Source organism: Sphaerodactylus townsendi, linkage group LG05, assembly GCF_021028975.2.
Source record: "Sphaerodactylus townsendi isolate TG3544 linkage group LG05, MPM_Stown_v2.3, whole genome shotgun sequence".
Classification (NCBI taxonomy): Eukaryota; Metazoa; Chordata; class Lepidosauria; order Squamata; family Sphaerodactylidae; genus Sphaerodactylus; species Sphaerodactylus townsendi.
In genome coordinates this window covers 5,002,669-5,023,058 of record NC_059429.1, presented here as the reverse complement: position 1 = coordinate 5,023,058, position 20,390 = coordinate 5,002,669, and the positions used below count along the sequence as shown (strand labels likewise).

Genomic DNA, 20,390 nt, shown 5'->3' with positions numbered 1-20,390 from the left:
AGACACTGTCTTATTTTCGGGGAAACACGGTATGCAGAGGGAGGCAGTAGCAAACCACGTCTGAACATCTGGATTGAACAACCTGCTGGCGCATCAGGTGTCGGCTGCAACTTGATGACGCTTTTCACCAAGGAGAAATAGATTTAGGGGGAGCAGGTGAGAAGGACTCACGATAATGGGTTTAAACTGTTATGGATGGAAAAATGCTGGCTGGGTATTAAGATTTCTTTTTTATACAGTAAGAGTAGATCAGCAGTGGGATTGACTGCCTAGGGAGGTGGTGATCTCCCCCTCTGTGGCAGTCTTTATGCAGCAGCTGGACAAACACTTGTCAGGGATGCCCTTGGCTGATCCTGTATGGAGCAGGGGATTGGACTAGATGGCCTCTGGTGGCCCCTTCCAACTTCATGAAGTCCATGTTTCTTATTCCCAAGGTGCACGCTAAACTGGACTTCAGCAGACATACACATCAATTTTTTTCTGTAGTGTACACCAGGGCAGGAGCTTCACACCCAGCTGAATAGCCCCTGAGCATGTTAAGAGATCAAACTGTGGCTAGGCACTTCAGAGGATGGGGATGTGCCTTGGGGAAACTGCTGTCTCTGAGGCCCCTTCCGCACACGCAAAATAATGCGTTTTCAAACCACTTTCACAACTGTTTGCAAGTGGATTTTGCCATTCCGCACAGCTTCAAAGAGCACTGAAAGCAGTTTGAAAGTGCATTATTCTGCATGTGCGGAATGAGCCTGAGCTCTACAGCTGTAACACAGCCAGAGTAATTCAGTAAGATCATTGTAAGGATTAACTGGGTTATGTGAAGGTTCCTTGAAAGTAATGTGTGAATGCTCCCTGCTTTCCTTTGGTCTGTGGTGGGCAAATCCTAGACCCAGTTCAGCTTCTAGCTCTCTGGCCTCCAAATAAGTTACACAACCGTTTGTTGTTCATCCAAACCCCACTTAATCACCCAAGATAGTGCTTTTGCTTTTAGGAAACTCAAATTATTTTCCGTTTTGATACTTTAGTTTCCTTTGCTGGATGTTGTATGTTTTTCAGACAGTGTTTTTTACCTTGTACTGTTGATGTTTCATCTTTGGACGTCACCCACATGTTCTCCCTGCACAAAGCTGGACAAATCTCACTGGCAAAAAGGTTTTGACAGTCAGCTTTCAACCCCCAGGTCTAGATTCAGCTGACAGTCAGCTGTCAACCCCCAGGTCTAGATTCAAGTTTCAGGTTTCTTTCGTGGAATATAGCAGGGTGGAAGTCTAAAAGGGAGGATCGTGATCTGATGGATTTTATTTCTAAATTTGATTGTGTACTATTACAGGAAACCTGGCTATTAGATGCTCCAAGAATGACAGGTTTCTACCCCTTCCACTTACCTGGCTTCAGGCAAAATTCAAGAGGACGCTATCGAGCTGGTCTCTGTATTCTGGTTAAGGAAAAATTACATCCTGTTATGAGATATCTCGATCCATGCAGTTCCTTTGCTCCAGCTCTAATAATGGATATGCACCCTAAACCGTTATTAATTATTAATGTTTGTTTACCATCTACTGATATAGGCTTGGAACTTAGTAGCTACCCTGTTTCCTTGAATATAAGACATCCCCTGAAAATAAGACGTAGTAGAGGTTTTGCTGAAGTGCGAAAGATAAGGCATCCCCTGAAAGTAAGACGTAGCAAAGTTTTTGTTTGGAAGCATTCCCGACGAACAGAACACAGAAAAATAAGACATCCCCTGAACATAAGACATAGCGCATCTTTGGGAGCAAAAATTAATATAAGACACTGTTTTATTTTCGGGGAAACATGGTACTGAATACTATTTGGGGATTATTTATCTAACTTGGAAACGAACTTCCTCAATATCCCAATACTTATAATGGGCGATTTTAATGCTAGAATAGGTGAGGGAATTGAGTATACAAGCTGTCCTTTCTTGCTCCAATTGGAGGCCATGCCTTTGTAAACTTTGGGCAGTGTGTTGGAGTGGATTTTCACTGATCGTGTTGCTTCTTGAACGTTCCGTTGGTGTCCAGAGTGTTCCGAGCTGTTTGGAGAACAAACGAAAGCTGCCGGGTGGTAGCAGCTGCATTGTGCAGGGAAGGGGAGGGGCCCCTTCCTGCCGACTGCTGTCTGGGAATCCAGCACTCTCACTTGGCACAGAGCAGCACTTCCTTTTGCAGTTTTGCCCTGTCTCCTGTCAAGCCCAGCCTTCCTAGCAGGTTCTTGTCCAATCCTGCTGGGGAGAGGTGCTTTCTAATGCGACCTTCCAGCCAGTCAATGGATGATGATGCCTGGGTTACGGGCCTGGCCTGGCTGGTGGGCACAAAGAAGTATGCCCTCTCACCTTTTCTTCTTTTCCCTCTTGTGTAGCTTTCTGCTGGGAGCCCTTCGTACGAGATCTATTACAAGCAGGCAAGTTTTTGAAGTTTCTTACCCTCCCTCCAAACATTTTGTATTCTGGGGTGCTGTGTGGTTTCCGGGCTGTCTGGCCGTGTTCTAGCAGCATTCTCTCCTGACATTTCGCCTGCATCTGTGGCTGGCATCTTCAGAGGATCTGATGGTAGGAATGGAAAGCAAGTGGAATATATATACTGTGAGGTCAATAGGTGAGGCCATCTGAATAGAAATAGTTGGCATGTGAGTAACAATGAAGTCTGTAGCATGTGAGTAACAATGAAGATAGCAAGGTCAATAGGTGAATGGATCTGAATAGAAGTATCCTGGTCTTGATCCTCTGAAGATGCCAGCCACAGATGCAGGCGAAACGTCAGGAGAGAATGCTGCTAGAACACGGCCATACAGTCCAGAAACCACACAGCACCCCAGTGATTCCGGCCGTGAAAGCCTTCGACAATATTTTGTATTCTGATTTCTATGCCCTAAATACAATAAGATACGCATGAAATACATGAATTCCATTTTCTTGAAATGTTCTCAGTGGCATGAGTGTTATAAGATACCCAATCTCCTGAACAGCTCTGATGTGCTCTTTTGTGAAACTGTTGCAAATTTTATACTGGAAATTAGTAATTTTAGCAATTTTAACTGTATTTCTTAACCTTGTTTTGTTTTAAAACTTTGTCCCGTTTTTATATGCCAATAAAGGCTTGTGTTGTTGTATTCTGATTTCCTTTCTCATTGGTGAGCAGTAAATGGCTCTTGTGTAATTCTGTTGAGTGGTGGAAGGCCCCCCCCCCCAACAGCTCACGTTCTGTGTTGATGCTTGTCTCGCAGGTGGATCCAGCGTGTGTGGGGAGAATTGGGGCCAGCGATGCTGCTTTGTTCCTTAAAAAGTCAGGCCTTGCAGATGCCATTCTTGGAAAAGTACGTGCAGTGAGTGCTCTGAAAAAGGCTGAGTCTTGCCAATCATCCAGTTTGCATGTTTGATTGAGGGGAGACAATTACATGTCATGGCTTTTCTGATTGTTTGGTATGTTGAAGCTGGTTTGAAGAGGTTTGCCAGCCCCGGGCAAGATGGATCCTCTGGCAGGATGTTAACATCTCCTTCTAACTCTCCCCAAAAATAAGGAAATGTGGGAGGGGTTTGTTGCTGGTAATTTGCTCTGCTGGCCATCAGACTCCTCAGGGCATGTGCCAGATTCTCAGAGGAGAGTCTGCATGTGCAGCAGGTCCTCGTGACGATGCTTTTCCTGGCAAGGAGGAGGAAGAGACTTTGTAACGTTGGCTTATATTTTTATATTTCCTTAGATATGGGATTTGGCAGATCCGGAGGGTAAAGGATTCCTAGACAAGCAGGTATGCAAGCGCGTGGTCTGGAAGAAGGTAAAACTGTGTTCTGCTGGAGTGTTGTATCCCTGCAATGCCAAGTGAGGTGGCTGATAAGGGCCCCTCTCTGGGAATATGGTTACAATGGAAGCTCCAGCCTCCAGGGCACAAAGACCTTGCTGGCTGTGGCAGAGAAGAGCGCCTCTGGCCCCAGCCTGGCTGTCGCTTAGAGACAGCTGAGGTGCAAAGTTGTCCTCCAGTCTTTCTGGAGTAGACAGTCCACTTAAAGAGTTGTCCTGCAAGTTCAGACCAGTTTACAACTGAACGTGGAGGTTCCCTTTAGACATCATTACTTGTAGCCATTGATGGACCTTTTCTTCTGGGATCTGATCTTTTTCCTTTTAAAGCTATCTTTAAACAGTTCAGCTTTCATGGAATCATAGAGGTGAAAGAGACTGCAAGGGCCATCCAGTCCAACCCCCTGCCATGCAGGAACACACAGTCAAAGCACTCCTGACAGATCCAGCCTCTCTTTGAAAACCTCCAAAGAAGGAGACTCCACCACCCTCCAAAGTAACGTATTCCACTGTTGAACAGCCATTACCACCAAGTTCTTCTTAATGTTTAGGTGGAATCTCATTTCTTGTAGCTTGAATCCATTACTCCTTGTCTTAGGAACAGCAGGAAAAAACTTGCTCCCTCTTCAACATGACATCCCTTCAAATGTTTGAACATGGCTATCATGTAGTCCAGTGATGGCGAACCTTTTTAAGACCGAGTGCCCAAATTGCAACCCAGACCCCAGTTATTTATTGCAAAGTGCCAACCTGGCAATTTAACCTGAATGCTAAGGTTTTAGTTTAGAAAAAACTGGTTGGCTCCCTCTTCCTCCTCCCCACCTGCTCGAGCAGGAGCCAGCCTGCTCTAGCCTTCAGCCAGTCCTGCGTGCACCACTCTGTGCGTCTCTAGCATCTCTGCGTCCTCTGCGCCCCCCCGCCCCCCAGGCAGAAGCCACCCAGAGCACAGGCACTAGGCTCGCCAGCCAAGTCCTCCCTGGTCACCACAGTGTGCGCATATCGTGCTCAGTGGCCCAGGCCAGTCTAGATGTGTGTGGGGGGGAGGTGATTTTCCGCCCCCCACATGATGAACTCTGTGTGTGCCCACAGAGACGGCTCCGAGTGCCACCTCTGTAGTCCCTTAACTTTCTCCTTTTCAGACTAAATATACCCAGCTCCTCTTTGAGAGCCCCCACCCTTTTTTCCTCCACGGAGAGCAACTTGCAGAGAGTTTTTAGTTCCTCCTCCGGGGGACGGGGAGGTTGTTCTTAGGTGGGGCTACAGTGCTGCCTTTGGCTTTGCTCCACGAAACCACCTGGAGGCCAAGCTGGTTAGGCATGAAAATGGTGCATGAGGGGTGATTGGGGCCACCCCCCTGGTGCAGGAGGCGGGACAAGGCGTCAGCCAGGCAATTTCGTTTGCCCAGGAAAAAATGGAGGGTGACCCTGCTCCTTTAGTACGGAATGGGTCAGTGAGGGGCAGGGTCTTTTTTGCAAAGTCCAGGATGACATCTCGGTAGAAATTTGCAAAACTGAGGAACAATAGGAACCGCTTACGGGTTTTGGGGGCTTGCTAATCTACTATGGCTTGCACCTTAGCCGGGTCCATCTCAACTCCTTGGCTGTAAATACAGAAGCCCAAGAAGTCGATCTTGGACTTGTGAAATTTGCATGTGGACAACTTTGCATACAATTAATTGCTTTTCAGACGTTCCAACACGTCTCTGACTAAGCGTACATGCTCTTGCTCATTTTCAGAATAAATCAACACATCGTCAAGGTAAACCACCACCACCCTAATACAACAAATCATGCATAATTTCATTTATCAGGTTCATGAAGACCCCTGGTGCTCCACTGAGCCCGAAGGGCATGACAAGGTACTCAAATTGTCCTAAAACCATGTTAAAAGCAATGAGGTGCTCTTAGCCCTCTGCGTTCTGGACTCTGAAGTAAGCTTCCCTAAGGTCCAGCTTTGTGAAAATCTTCCTTTTGGACAAACTTCTTAGCAGATCTTTGATCCCCCTTCCAGGAGGATGTCATACACCCGTTCGGCGTCATTGGCATACTCATCGTCCATCATCCTCATGTAGGCTCCCACTTGGACCAGGAAGTAGGGCCTGTTCTCAGGGTAACCATCGAAGGTTGCCTTCAGCTCCCTTCTCTCTCTCGGTCTCGGGGCTGCAAGTGCTGGCCCCGCCGGAGCTGCCCCTCCTCCACCGGGTGTCGCACCAGCAGCAGCATTGCCATCTGCAGCTGTTTGGGCCGGGGGTCCCCATGTTGCCATCAGGTCGGCCATCTGGCGCTGCATGGCCCTTATCTCGTGGCGCATCTGGTCATGCTCTCTCTGGAGTTTGCTCCCGAGCACCTGGACTGTTGCTCCCGAGCACCTGGACTGTTAAGGCATTTGCAATCTCAGATCAAAGAGGATCAAGATTGGTAGCCATAGATCGACTTTTCCTCCATAAATCTGTCCAAGCCCCTTTTAAAGCTATCCAGGTGAGTGGCCATCACCACCTCCTGTGGCAGCATATTCCAAACACCAATCACACGTTGCGTGAAGAAGTGTTTCCTTTTATTAGTCCCAATTCTTCCCCCCCAGCATTTTTAATGAATGCCCCCTGGTTCTAGTATTGTGAGAAAGAGAGAAAAATTCCTCTCTGTCAACATTTTCTACCCCATGCATAATTTTATAGACTTCAATCATATCCCCCCCTCAGACGTCTCCTCTCCAAACTAAAGAGTCCCAAACGCTGCAGCTTCTCCTCGTAAGGAAGGTGCTCCAGTCCCTCAATCATCCTCGTTGCCCTTCTCTGCACTTTTTCTATCTCTTCAATATCCTTTTTGAGATGCGGCGACCAGAACTGGACACAGTACTCCAAGTGTGGTCGCACCACTGCTTTATATAAGGGCATGAGAATCTTTGCAGTTTTATTATCAACTCCTTTCCTAATTATCCCCAGCATAGAGCTAGAGTTTCAAGAAGCTTTATTGGAACCGTGTCAGTCCAAGGCTCAGATAGCCGAAACTGAAGTTTGGCTTTCTGGCCCTGGTATACACCTATAAGTTAGAGAAAGGTTCAACCCATAATCCCCCCACCCTCGCATTCCCATATTATCAGCTTTAGAAAGGAGGGTGGGAACAGAAGCATTGTTTATGACAGACCGTTCACTCCTTCGGAGGAAGGCAGATAAGAGTGAACGTTTAAGCTCTGTTGACTAGTTCATACGAGCAGAGGGGAGGCCTCCTCGGCCTTATTTATTTATTTACTTATTTATATACCGCCCTCCCCGAAGGCTCAGGGCGGTTTCCATCAATGATAAAACAGTTTAAAACATCATAATATATAATTTACATAAAATACATAAAATACTAAAACTATAGATGGCCTCAACCCCTCCCTCCCCCCTTTATGTACCCACGGGAGGCCAGCTGTTCTTATGGCAAAGTTGACATCATCCCTGCTGGCCAAACGCCTGGCGGAACAGGTCCGTTTTGCAGGCTCTGCGGAAACTTTGTCAGTCCCGCAGGGCCCTGATCTCACCTGGAAGCCTGTTCCATCAGGTAGGGGCCAGGGCCGTAAAAGCCCTGGCCCTTGTAGAGGCCAGCCGGATCGCCTTGGGGACAGGGATCACGATGAGCGGAGGGGCCTAGAAGGGCGATATAGGGAGAGACGGTTCCTCAGATAAGCAGGGCCAAGGCCGCGAATGGCTTTGAAGGTCAATACCAAAACTTTAAACATGACCCGGTACTCGATTGGCAGCCAGTGCAGTTGGTACAGGACCTTGGGCGATGATAATGGCTGGGCCAGCTGTGGCCTTGGTGCGGAGTGCAAGCTGCCAGGCCGAGAATGGCGCAGGCCTAACGGGGGTCTCTTCCAACTCTATGATTGTAAATCCTTCCTCTTGGCACCCCTTTCTTATAATCCGCTCGCTGACCTGTGTCAGCCTCACTGGCCCTCTGTGTGGAGTAGTTTGAGAATGCTGCCATTGAGGCACTAGGCCTGTGGTGGCAAACCTTTGGCACTCCAGATGTTTTGGACTACAATTCCCATCAGCCCCTGCCAGCATGGCCAATTGGACTACAATTCCCATCAGCCCCTTCCAGCATGGCCAATTGACTAGGACAGTGGTGGCGAACCTTTGGCACTCCAGATGTTATGGACTACAATTCCCATCAGCCCCAATTGGCCATGCTGGCAGGGGCTGATGGGAATTGTAGTCCATAACATCTGGAGTGCCAAAGGTTCGCCACCACGGCGTGACTAGGCTTTAACTTTCCGCCAAGTGATGTAAATTCCTCTTGAATTTGGCCATGCTGGAAGGGGCTGATGGGAATTGTAGTCGAATTGTAGTCCAATTGGCCATGCTGGAAGGGGCTGATGGGAACTGTAGTCCATAACATCTGGAGTGCCAAAGGTTCGCCACCACGGCGTGACTAGGCTTTAACTTTCCGCCAAGTGATGTAAATTCCTCTTGAAAGAGTTGGTTGTTCCTTGCGTGTGTCTCATTTCTTCACTGTGTGTCTTCCTCAGGGCTTCTTTGTTGCGCTGCGGCTGGTGGCCTGTGCACAGAGTGGCCATGAGGCCAGCCTGAGCAACCTGGGCCTGGCTTTGCCACCTCCCAAATTTGTAAGTCTCTCTCTCTCTCTTATTTTTAAGCACTCCTCTTGTCTCAGCTCACGCCTTTTCCTGTAGCCACGAGTGGTTGCAGCTCCTGGCGTGGCTCTTACGAGTTCCCTGCGCTGAAGAGGAAGCACTGATGGGTTTGAATGTTCTGTTTGTATTTTCCAGCACGACAGTCCGAGTCCTCTGCAGAGCTCCTCCTTGTCTTTTTCGTCAGACGGCCACTGGGCTGTCAGAGTAAGTTCCCGAGAGAATTGCGCTTCTGTGCGTCCCTCTTGGACAGGGGTCTTCAAACTACGGCCCTCCAGATGTTCATGGACTACAATTCCCATCAACCCCTGCCAGCATGGCCAAGTGGTAGGGCTTATGGGAATTGTAGTCTATTTAGCTCTGGAAGAACCACAATTGAATACTGCTTCCCTAAGGATAACGTGCTTGCTGGAACTGACGAGGAATGCTTATAAGCCTCACGGCAAACGGGTCCTCCTGCCGCCATTGTTCAGCTGCATTGCAATTAAATATTGTTCTAATTATTATTTTTTTAAAAAACACATATTTATTCCTGCTGCTTAATTTTAAACTTTATATTGTTTTAGTTCATTATTAGAAGTGACTGAATATAGTGGCTGCATACTTTATTTTATTTTATTCCGTTTGTTACCCCGGACGAAGCTGAGCTCAGGGCAGCTAGCATTCATAACTTCAACCGCAGTCATGAAACAATTGAACAAATAATTTAAACGTTAAAATGTTTCAACATTTAAAACATTCACAGATGGTGATTTAAAATGTCAAAGACTCTTGCTATCCTTGTTGTACATTCCCAATGTTGCCCCATTTTATTTCCTGTTAGGGCAGAAAAGGCGGGAGAATAGAAAACTCGGGGTCAGTGTCATGCACTGGATCCATGGCAGCCTCAACTGTAAGCACGGCTGAACATTTCGGTCTTACAGGCTCTGCAGAATTACCGTATATACTCATGTATAAGTCGAATTTTTCAGCACATTTTTAATGCTAAAAAAGCTCCCCTCGACTTATATGCGGGTCGATAGTACCGTGTTTTTTACTCTGCCGACCAGCAGGGGGCGCAGGTTGCATGCTAGTGGCATCAAAATTTCAGGGTACCCTCAGAAGACACTCCTGATGATACCAGCCAGGTTTGGTAAAGTTTGGTTCAGGGGGTCCAAAGTTATGGACCCCCAAAGGAAGGTGTCCCCATTCCCCATTGTTTTCAATGGGAGCTATTGACAGATGGGGCTACAACTTTTGAGGGTCCATAACTTTGGACCCTCTGAATAACTTCACCAAACCTGGCTAGTCTCATCGGGAGGAATCTCTTTATGATACCAGCCAGGATTCGTGAAGATTCGTCAGAGAGATCCAAAGTTAATGATCCCCTAAAGGGGTTATATCCCATTGTTTACAATGGAAGCTAATAGTAGATTTTTTTCCATTTCTGATAATATCCCTCTTAAAATCTAAGTTGGGTTACATTTTGGACATACAGATGATGATAGAGGAATCCAGTTTTGAAAGAGTTTTTTTAACTCTTGGCCTTTAAGCTTGGTTGCTGATTGAGCTAAAGGTTTTGTACTTTTTTAAAGTTATTGTTGATACCATATTGTTTCTTGTTGACCCTCTTTTCCACTTACAGAGCCAGTTTACTGTTTTTCTTTGAAATAACTATTCAAAAACATTTAACCTACTGATGCCAATTGATGTAATTTTATTGGTATCTATTTTTATTTTTGAAATTTACCAGCAGCTGCTGCATTTCCCACCCTCGACTTATACGCGAGTCAATAAGTTTTCCCAGCTTTTTGTGGTAAAATTAGGTGCCTCGACTTATATGCGGGTCGACTTATACATGAGTATATACGGTAATATCCCACAGGACGCTAATATCCGCTGCCAACTAATTCTACCAAATGGGAGCTAGGGCCGAGAAGGCCCTGACTCTAGTAGAGGCCAGCCACATGTCCTTGGGGCTGGAAACCAGGAAGAGATTGCTACCAGAGGACTCCGTGGGCAGAATGAGGAGATGCAGACCCAAAGATACGGCAGCCTCAATGTACTCCAGGCCTTAAAGGTTAACACCAAAACCTTGAAAGCGATCCAGAATTCAACTGGTAACCAGAGCAGCTGGTGGAGTACTGGTCTTATATGCTTCCTCTATGGCAGTGGTGGCGAACCTTTGGCACTCCAGATGTTATGGACTACAATTCCCATCAGCCCAATTGGGCCATGCTGGCAGGGGCTGATGGGAATTGTAGTCCATAACATCTGGAGTGCCAAAGGTTCGCCACCACGGCTCTATGGAGTCCTGACGAACACTCACCCTTCTGCGTTCTGGACCAGTTGCAATTTCTGGAGCAGGTACTGCATTAGGTGTGCTTGAAACTGTCCCCTCAGCCCTCTGTGTCTCTGGTTCAGTTGTTGCACCCTATTTATCCTGCTGGGTTATTGTCTGTTTTGTGGACGGTGTCTCATTTTTAACTGCTTCAGAAGCTTTGAATTGAGAGGTGCAACAAAGAAAGAGAGAGTTATAACTTCCCGGTTATAATCTAAAGCGAATAATTTTCTGCATGAGGGTTCTGTAAAGGCTGGCTTAGAAATTGAGCTTCAGAAGGATGGCTGTATGGGCACCTCAGAGTATTTGCTTGTTCAGCTCCAGTCCTAACTGATTTAGGCTGTTTCTTGCCCAACAGGTAGAAGAGAAAGCCAAGTTTGATGGCATTTTTGAAAGCCTTTTGCCAGTCAACGGGTTACTTTCGGGAGACAAAGTGAAGCCAGTGTTGATGAACTCTAAACTACCTCTTGATATTCTTGGAAGGGTAAGGCAATCTCATCTGTTCTCTTCTGTTCTACCCGGTTTACGGGTGGTGTGGATCTATTGCTTGTGTGGTGTCATCGTGAAGAGTGCTGGATTGGGACCGGGCAAGCTCTGTGCTCCAACACTTTCTCTGCCACCTTCACTTCCTGTTCCGACAAACACGCCTTGAGAGGTCTAGTGAGAGAGACCCAGCCTTGCTTGGACACTCCTCCCAGCAGGGCTCTTTGGCATCTCCCCAGCCCCCAGGGCGTGCAGGGCATGCAGTAACACCTGGCAAGTCTTCTGGTTCTGGTGTGAAGAGGGGAACATAGTTCCTCTTAGTTCCTCTTAGGAACATAGTTCCTAAGGGCCTGGTGGTGGCCCTTAGAGAACATAGTTCCTCTTAGAGAACTAACCCTCTTAGAGAACATAGTTCCTCTTAGAGGGGAACATAGTTCCTCTGAGGAACATAGTTCCTAAGGGCCTGGTGGTGGCCGTCTCTGCCGTAGCGGCAGCAAAATAAGGCCGAGGTTTCTCCTCCCATCCCCACGTTTAGATGTTCTACAGACTCCCTTGGAGCTCATGGTCTCGTGTTTCCTGAAAGAACTTGTTATTCCGGGTGGGCATCTCCAATCTCCATGTCCTTTCCTTGGATAAGGGCCTTTGTGTCTTTCAGAGTGATGAAACTGTGTTACAGATAGACTTGTGCTTTCATCCCTGGGGTAAATCCAGGCTTCCACAGATCCCATCCTTCTTCCCTAATCTGAAGCCTATGCAGGAAAGGACCTAACACTACCTGGACATTAAGCAGGCCCTGAGTTGTTGCACTGATAGAATCTGAGCTATAAGAAAATCTGGCTGTCTTTTCATCTCTTTTTTTGGGAGTTTGGGTGCCAGGACATCTGCCACAGGAGGGTGGATCTGAAGCTGCATAGGGCTGGACATCCTAGTGGGGATAACGGCTCACTCCACGGGGCTTCCCTTCTTTCAGGAAACACTGCGCCCAGCAGCCGATTAGAGCTGTGTTAGGGAGGCTTCAGCAGATGCCTTCTACAGAGGAGAGTTCTGCCACAGAATAACCCATGGGCTTTCCATTGGGTTCAGCTGCTCTTGTAACTCCCATGAGTTAAGACTGTCTTACCCAAGACCTCTGGAGAATGGAAAGTTTGTCCTCTTGTCGTGAAGTTCTCTACTCAGTGGTCCTGTGGTGGGGCAGTCAATCCTTCCCTCTGTCAGAATCCCGGTGGAAGAACCTTTGAGGTTGGCCTTTTGCTGTTTGGGACTCTTTAGTTTGGAGAGGAGACGTCTGAGGGGGGATATGATTGAAGTCTATAAAATTATGCACGAGGTAGAAAATGTTGACAGAGAGGAATTTTTCTCTCTTTCTCACAATACTAGAACCAGGGGGCATCCATTGAAAATGCTGGGGGGAAGAATTAGGACTAATAAAAGGAAACACTTCTTCACGCAACGTGTGATTGGTGTTCGGAATATGCTGCCACAGGAGGTGGTGACGGCCACTCACCTGGATAGCTTTAAAAGGGGGTTGGACAGATTTATGGAGGAGAAGTCGATTTATGGCTACCAATCTTGATCCTCTTTGATCTGAGATTGCAAATGCCTTAACAGTCCAGGTGGTCGGGAGCAACAGCCACAGAAGGCCATTGCTTTCACCTCCTGCCTGTGAGCTCCCAAAGGCACCTGGTGGGCCACTGCGAGGAGCAGAGAGCTGGACTAGATGGACTCTGGTCTGATCCAGCTGGCTTGTTCTTATGTTCTTCTTATGCTGTCTCTCCTGTTCTGGACAATTCTTTCTGTTTTCAGTTTAATCTTGGACAGTTGGGAGTTTATAAGTTAAATTTAGTGACAGGAGGAGTGCTGCTTCTGGAGCAATCCAGGAATTGTGGGAGAAGCCCCATCCTAGGACTGCTGGGAAGGAGACTCCATGGGAAGGAGACAAACTTCCCATTTTCACTCCTGGCTGTAAAGCTGCGACCGTCTGGTGTTGCTGCCAGAAGGAGCAAAGTCAAAAACACAGCTGGGCGAGGCTGTGTCTCACAGACTTGGTGGTATCAGGCGTGTCTCACAGACTTGGTGGTATCAGGTGTGTCTCACAGACTTGGTGGTATCAGCTGAGTTAGAAATCGCTGTGTTGCCTGGGAATGTTCTTGTATAAATAAAATGTATTCAACATTGTAACTGTTGTCTGAATTCGTGCCCTTCTATTTGTGTCTTAATCCTTGCAGGTCTGGGATCTCAGTGATATTGACAAAGATGGTCATCTTGACAAAGACGAATTTGCTGTGGTAGGTTTTCAGGGGTCCTGCCTTTTGCAGGGATTACGGGGTTGTGGGATCTGCCTAGTTCTAGGTGTTCCTAGTTCTAGGTGCTCCTAGTTGTGAAGGAGGGCACATAGCCTCCAGAGGGGTCCTTTCCCTTTTCCCCAGGCCACCATCCTCTTCCTTCCCTCCTCCGGCGTTGCTGCCCTGTCCCGCCTGTCCTCGGAGCCATCTTGCTGCATGTTCCCCTCCTTGTTGCCCTCTGCAGATGTCTTTTCCCTCTGGGCCTTGCAGGCAATGCACCTGGTCTATCGCGCCCTTGAGAAGGAGCCCGTCCCCTCTGTGTTACCCCCATCTCTCGTCCCGCCTTCCAAGCGGAAGAAGATGCCCGCCTTCCCTGGAGCAGTCCCTGTTCTTCCTGCTAGCCCTCCCCCCAAAGACAGCCTGCGCTCTACCCCCTCCCATGGCAGCGTAAACAGCCTGAACAGCACCGGGAGCCTGTCGCCCAAGCACAGCCTCAAGCAAGCTCAGGTACGTGCGGACCCCACGTAGCGGGGGATCTGGCAGTGTCCCTTGGGTCAGCCCAGGGCAGATGTATGACCTGGTGGTGCTGGTGCCGCTGCCGCTGCCGCCGCTGCCGCCGCCGCCTCCTGAGCGTCTCTTTGAACAGGGATTTCCCTGTCAGCAGCCCTCGGGTTCTGGCTCCACCCTTCCCTGTGTGATTGGCAGCAGGCAGGCTCATCAGCAGTAGACACCTCAGGGATTGGGGGAGGCGTCACCTGCTGGGCCCAGTCCGTGAAATGCTGGACTTTGCTAACGGCTGGTGGTTGTTTCAGGCCCCTGCCACCTGGGTGGTGCCGATGACTGACAAGGCTCGCTATGACGAGATTTTCTTGAGAACAGACTTGGACTTGGATGGGTTTGTGAGCGGTCAGGAGGTCAAGGACATCTTCGTGCACTCTGGTCTTTCCCAGACGCTCTTAGCGCACATATGGTAAAAATATATATTTTTTTAATTTCTCAGAAGGTGGGTGATGTTTCTGGGCAGTGTTTGGGGTTATATAACAGTTGTTGTTCCAGAGAACAGGGGTGAAACTATCCATTCAAATGTTGCCCTGACTTCTGCAGATTAAATTTGGGCTCAGAGGTCCGTAGTGGTAACAGCGGTTTTTCCACAGGTCCTTGACTGACACAAGGCAGACGGGGAAGCTCAATAAAGACCAGTTTGCCCTGGCCATGTTCTTCATTCAGCAGAAGGTCAGTAAAGGCATTGATCCTCCCCAGGTGTTGCTCCCAGAGATGATTCCTCCCTCAGAAAGGACCACTCCTGTACAGGTGAGCCATCCTGTTCACTGCTGGAAACAGCTGCTCCCATGTCTTGTAATGCCGCCTTGCAGCCCTCGGTTACCTTCACCAGGATTCTTGTCCTGCCTCTTTCAATGCCCTGTGTCTGAACGGTTTGTCCACTTGTGACCTTGGCGAATGCCAGATACAGGAGGTTGGCTTTCACGGGAAGCAGTGCAGGGAGCGCCCGTCCTTTTCCTTCCTCCCACCCTGTGCCTTTCTGTCACCATAGGCCAGTGATGGCGAACCTATGGCATGGGTGCCAGAGGTGGCACTCAGAGCCCTCTCTGTGGGCACATGCAAACAGAGTTCGTCGTGGGGAGGGGAATCGCCCCCCACACACACACACCCATCTAGGCTGGCCTGGGCCGCTGGGCTCAATTATTAGTAGATTAAACCCTGAAGACCTAATTTTTGGGGAAGTTGGCAGTGTAGGTAATCTTCTATTAGCCTACTAAGTTAAACCCCACTGATTTTCATGCAAAGAACTGAAGCGTGATCCTTTACCTGGGAGTAAGCCCTGTTGCTGGCAATGGGGCTTGCTTCTGAGTAAACCCTTCTAGGGTCGTGATTCACCCGTTGGAAGAGTTGCATGGTTGCTTCAAAGCAAAGCCAACAACTACCACCAAGCTTACTCCCGAGTAACGCACGCCTTGGAGCCTACCATTTTTTCTAAACTAAAACCTCAGTATTCAGGTTAAATTGCCGGGTTGCCACTTTGCGATAAATTAGTGGGTTTTGTGTTGCAGTTTGGGCACTCGGTCTCGAAAAGGTTCGCCATCACTGCCATAGGCCCTCAAGGACTGGTAGGCAACAGTTCAGGGCTTACAGGCAGGCCCAGCCCTAGGGGTTGAGTTTCCGAGCCCTTTCTGAGGAAAGACTGGCAAGGCAGATGCTTCTGTTCACTTCTGTGCCTGTGCCCTGTCCTCCTCACCTGGACATTTCTCTGCCGTACCTGAGCCGCGGTACCTGTCCTTTTCCCTCTAGACTCTCTCAGGCTACTTGGCCTCTGTAGGACCTGAGATCTCGATGCTCGCAGAAATGCGTCGTGTGAGTATCTGCAGCACCCCTGCGGATTGCAGCTTCCACTTCACACACCCCTGGCTTTCTACGGCAGGCCTATTTGCATATTCACGAGGGGGCAGCTTTACCGCAGACATTCTGATCTGGCCACATTTCTCTTTTCGGCGGCCTCTTTTAGCACAAGAACGCCACGCTTGCGCTTGCATCCCGCTCTCTTGTTTTCGTCACCCATTGTTTTGGTTTGGTTTGCTGTTCATTTGAGGCTGGCTTCATCTGAATGTGACCCAAGAGGCTGCTGTTTATTTAGCACGTGGGAAAGATAGGCCAGCCGGAATGTCGGAGCTGGAGCGGGAACCGTCCTGCAAATGCCATTGTTGTGCTTGAAAGCAAACATGAGGTGGTGAGGCGGGGGAGGTTTCTGGCTGATAAACTGTACCTCAGTAGGGTGTGCTGGTTTCTTACAGGACAGCTCCAGTTCCATCGGATCCGGGGAATTTACTGGCGTGAAAGAGTTGGATGATATCAGCCAGGAGATTGCCCAGCTGCAGAGGTGAGTGGTGTGTGAAAGCAGCCTCCGCTGACAGTCTTATCAAACCTCACGAATTGGAACCATTCCTTTATAGAGCAGTTCTAAAGTTTATCATAACCTTTGTTTGCCCTTGCAACGATCTTATACAGTAGGTCATTGTTGTACTGTTGCTCTGAAGAGAATGTTGTACTGTGCTGTCCGTCACTTGAAAAATGTACGATGTTACAGTAGTAATGTATTGTCGAAGGCTTTCACGGCCAGAATCACTGGGGTGCTGTGTGGTTTCCGGGCTGCATGGCCGTGTTCTAGCAGCATTCTCTCCTGACGTTTCGCCTGCATCTGTGGCTGGCATCTTCAGAGGATCTGATATGGCCATGTTCTAGCAGCATTCTCTCCTGACGTTTCGCCTGCATCTTCAGAGGATCTGATGGTAGGAATGGAAAGCAAGTGGAGTATATATACTGTGAGGTGAAAAGGTGAGACCATCTGAATAGAGTAGCCTGGCATCGCGTAGTTCAAGCAGTTCAGAGGTCTTTGGGAGCTTCTGCAAGAGTAACTTGATGAAGCTAGCAAGGTCAATAGTTGAATGGATCTGAATAGAAGTATCCTGGAACAAAGGGAACAAAGACCAGGATACTTCTATTCAGATCCATTCAACTATTGACCTTGCTAGCTTCATATCAAGCTTACTCCCATGCTAGCGGTGACTTCTCTCATACACTCACAGCTGCCAGGCTTTACCTCTTATTCAGAGATGGTTATTCTCACCTTCCTTTCAAATCCTCACAGTATATGGCATGATTCCACTCTAAATTATTTCCATTCCTACCATCAGATCCTCTGAAGATGCCAGCCACAGATGCGGGCGAAACGTCAGGAGATAATGCTGCTAGAACACGGCCATACAGCCCGAAAACCACACAGCACCCCAGTTACAGTAGTAATGTTATTCTTAGTTGGGGATCTCAGGCTAACTTCCTGAAGAAGTCTCATTACCAAGTTGGGATTTAAACTCTGACTGCTTTGGGTTTGCGGGAAATTGATTTGCCACATTGCTAAAAATGCCAAGGACCCTGACCCGTTTGTTAGTTAGTTAGTTCGTTCGTTCGTTCGTTCAGAACATTTCTGTCCTGCTTTAACTCCTTGGATTCAAGACATAGTACAGCAACTGAACTGTTCAGTTAACAGCATTAAAACAGATTTAAAAACATGACGCCACCTCATACTGAATTCATATACTTGGTCTGTCAAGGTCCATGGTGGCGAACCTTTGGCACTCCAGATGTTATGGACTACAATTCTCATCAGCCCCTCCCAGCATGGCCAGTTGGCCATGCTGGCAGGGGCTGATGGGAATTGTAGTCCATAACATCTGGAGTGCCAAAGGTTTGCCACCACTGGTCAAGGTCAATGTTGGCTGGCAGTGGCTCTCCAGAGTCCCATGCTGAGGTTTTTCACCTTGCCTCCTACCTGGCTCTTTTAATTGGGTCTTCCAGGAATTGAACCCAGGACCTTTTGCATGCTAAGTAGTTGCTCTACTACTGAGCCATGGTCCCATCCAAAATACATATTTAAAAACATTCAGATTTAATTGGAATGATACAATGGAAGTTTCTGAAGAGCACAGCTGTCCTGTATTGGAAGCAATGCTTCAAGTGGAGTACTGTGTTCAGTTCAGGTCGCCACATCTCAAAAAGGATATTGAAGAGATAGAAAAAGTGCAGAGAAGGGCAACAAGGATGCTTGAGCGACTGGAGCACCTTCCTTATGAGGAGAGGCTGCAGCGTTTGGGACTCTTTAGTTTGGAGAGGAGACGACTGAGGGGGGATATGATTGACGTCTATAAAATTATGCATGGGGTAGAAAATGTTGACAGAGAGAAATTTTTCTCTCTTTCTCACAATACTAGAACCAGGGGGCATTCATTGAAAATGCTGGGGGGAAGAATTAGGACTAATGAAAGGAAACATTTCTTCACGCAATGTGTGATTGGTGTTTGGAATATGCTGCCACAGGAAGTGATGATGGCCACTTACCTGGATAGCTTTTAAAGGGGCTTGGACAGATTGATGGAGGAGAAGTCAATCTATGGCTACCAATCTTGATCCTCTTTGATCTGAGATTACAAATGCCTTAATAGACCAGGTGCTCGGGAGCAGCAGCAGCAGCAGGCCATTGCTTTCACATCCTACATGTGAGCCCAAAGGCACCTGGTAGGCCACTGCGAGTAGCAGAGAGCTGGACTAGATGGACTCTGGTCTGATCCAGCTGGCTTGTTCTTATGTTCTTAAGTGATTGGAGTCATCACACTTTCTTCCCGCAGGGAGAAATATTCTCTAGAGCAGGACATCCGAGAGAGGGAGGAAGCAATCCGGCAGAAGACAACTGAAGTCCAGGTACAGAAGCCCTGACTGTCACAGAGAATTTCCCTTGCTGCGCAATGGCTTGGCTGCCATGGGAGGCATCCAGGGTGACTCTGCTGTAGAAGCTGCTTCCTGGGTGACTCTGGGCCAGTCACCCACTCTGAGGCTTACCTACCTTACGAGGTTGTTTTGCAGATGGAAGCTGAGTGGAGTGGCCTGCCTGGGAGTGCACAGCTGGAATTTGAACTTGGGAGGGCTTTGTGGTGTGCCGCTCTGTCCAGAGGGCAAGGCCTGCCCCTGACGTTACCCCTGGCCCTGGTATTCAGAGGTTTGCTGCTTCTGAATGTGGAAGCTCCCTTGAGTCACCATGGCTGGCCACTACTGATGGACCTTTCCTTCATGAATCCCTTTTCAAGCCATAGTCCAGAAGTTGCTGGCCTGCTCACCCCGTTTATACCTAAGATGCACCTCAGTGACTCGGAGGAAGAAGCAGCCAGCCTCTTCTCTGGGGGCAAAGGCTGTTTCTCCCTTTTGGACTTCTTGCTACTTCTTACTACTGTTCTGTAGACTGTGGCACAGAAGTTGGAATGCTGGTTGGTTCAGCAGTGGCATAGAAGCAGCAGTGGAGCAGGAGGTTAAGAGCTCGTGTATCTAATCTGGAGGAACCGGGTTTGATTCCCAGCTCTGCCGCCTGAGCTGTGGAGGCTTCTCTGGGGAATTCAGATTAGCCTGTGCACTCTCACACACGCCAGCTGGGTGACCTTGGGCTAGTCACAGCTTCTCGGAGCTCTCTCAGCCCCACCCACCTCACAGGGTGTTTGTTGTGAGGGGGGAAGGGCAAGAAGATTTTAAGCCCCTTTGAGTCTCCTGCAGGAGAGAAAGGGGGGATACAAATCCAAACTCCTCCTCCTACTCCTACTCCTCTTGTTGTTGTTGTTGTTGTTGTTGTTGCTCGGAAGTAGCTTGCCTTCTTCTTTGTGCCACCCGACCCCCAGAGAATCTGTCCTGTAGCGTAGCATCTCTCTGCAGCTGGCTAACCAAATTCTGAATATTCAGGATTTGCAAAATGACTTAGACCGCGAAGCCAACAGCTTGCAAGAACTGGAAGCTCAGAAACAGGACGCGCAGGATCGCCTGGACGAGATGGACCAGCAGAAGGCCAAGCTCAAGGACATGCTGAGCGACGTGAGGCAGAAGTGCCAGGAAGAGACGCAGGTGGTGAGGAAGGGCAGGAGCCATGCGGGCGGGGGCAGGCAGAAGACCCCTCTGTTGGAGGGCCACACCTGGTGCTTTTAGCAGGATGGGCGCCTTGTAAGGGGCTTCAGCTTAAGCCGTTGGGCTGTGTTAGATTTCCTCCCCTGTGGTTTTGTGTTTGAGGGCATCCATTGGTTGATCTGCAGTTAACTTAGAGAATTAATTGGATGAGGTAACCGATGACTCCTTCCAACTATAACAGTGATGGCGAACCTATGGCACAGGTGCCAGAGGTGGCACTCGGAGCCCTCTCTGTGGGCACGTGCACACAGAGTTCATCATGTGCACCACATACACCACACACACACATCTAGGCTGGCCTGGACCACTGAACACAATGTGTGTGCACCACGGTGAGCAGGGAGGACTTGG

The 20,390-nt window shown here is 48.6% G+C and overlaps 1 protein-coding gene across 7 annotated transcripts in view; it reads left to right on the top strand.

Annotated features, from left to right (window-relative positions):
- Positions 1–20,390, top strand: part of EPS15L1 (epidermal growth factor receptor pathway substrate 15 like 1) — a 66,108-nt gene that overhangs the window by 4,526 nt on the left and 41,192 nt on the right. For 5 of the 7 annotated variants that reach the window (XM_048497708.1, XM_048497707.1, XM_048497704.1 and 2 more), the window contains exons 2-15: positions 2,380–2,421; positions 3,244–3,333; positions 3,718–3,765; positions 8,325–8,420; positions 8,583–8,651; positions 11,123–11,248; positions 13,473–13,532; positions 13,800–14,036; positions 14,342–14,499; positions 14,684–14,840; positions 15,837–15,899; positions 16,337–16,422; positions 18,725–18,797; positions 19,821–19,982. In XM_048497708.1, coding sequence (XP_048353665.1) covers positions 2,380–2,421; positions 3,244–3,333; positions 3,718–3,765; positions 8,325–8,420; positions 8,583–8,651; positions 11,123–11,248; positions 13,473–13,532; positions 13,800–14,036; positions 14,342–14,499; positions 14,684–14,840; positions 15,837–15,899; positions 16,337–16,422; positions 18,725–18,797; positions 19,821–19,982 — 1,467 coding nt within the window. Of the gene's footprint in view, positions 1–2,379; positions 2,422–3,243; positions 3,334–3,717; positions 3,766–8,324; positions 8,421–8,582; positions 8,652–11,122; positions 11,249–13,472; positions 13,533–13,773; positions 14,037–14,341; positions 14,500–14,683; positions 14,841–15,836; positions 15,900–16,336; positions 16,423–18,724; positions 18,798–19,820; positions 19,983–20,390 lie in introns of those variants that run through there. The other 2 variants (XM_048497705.1, XM_048497711.1) reach the window with 2 other exon arrangements.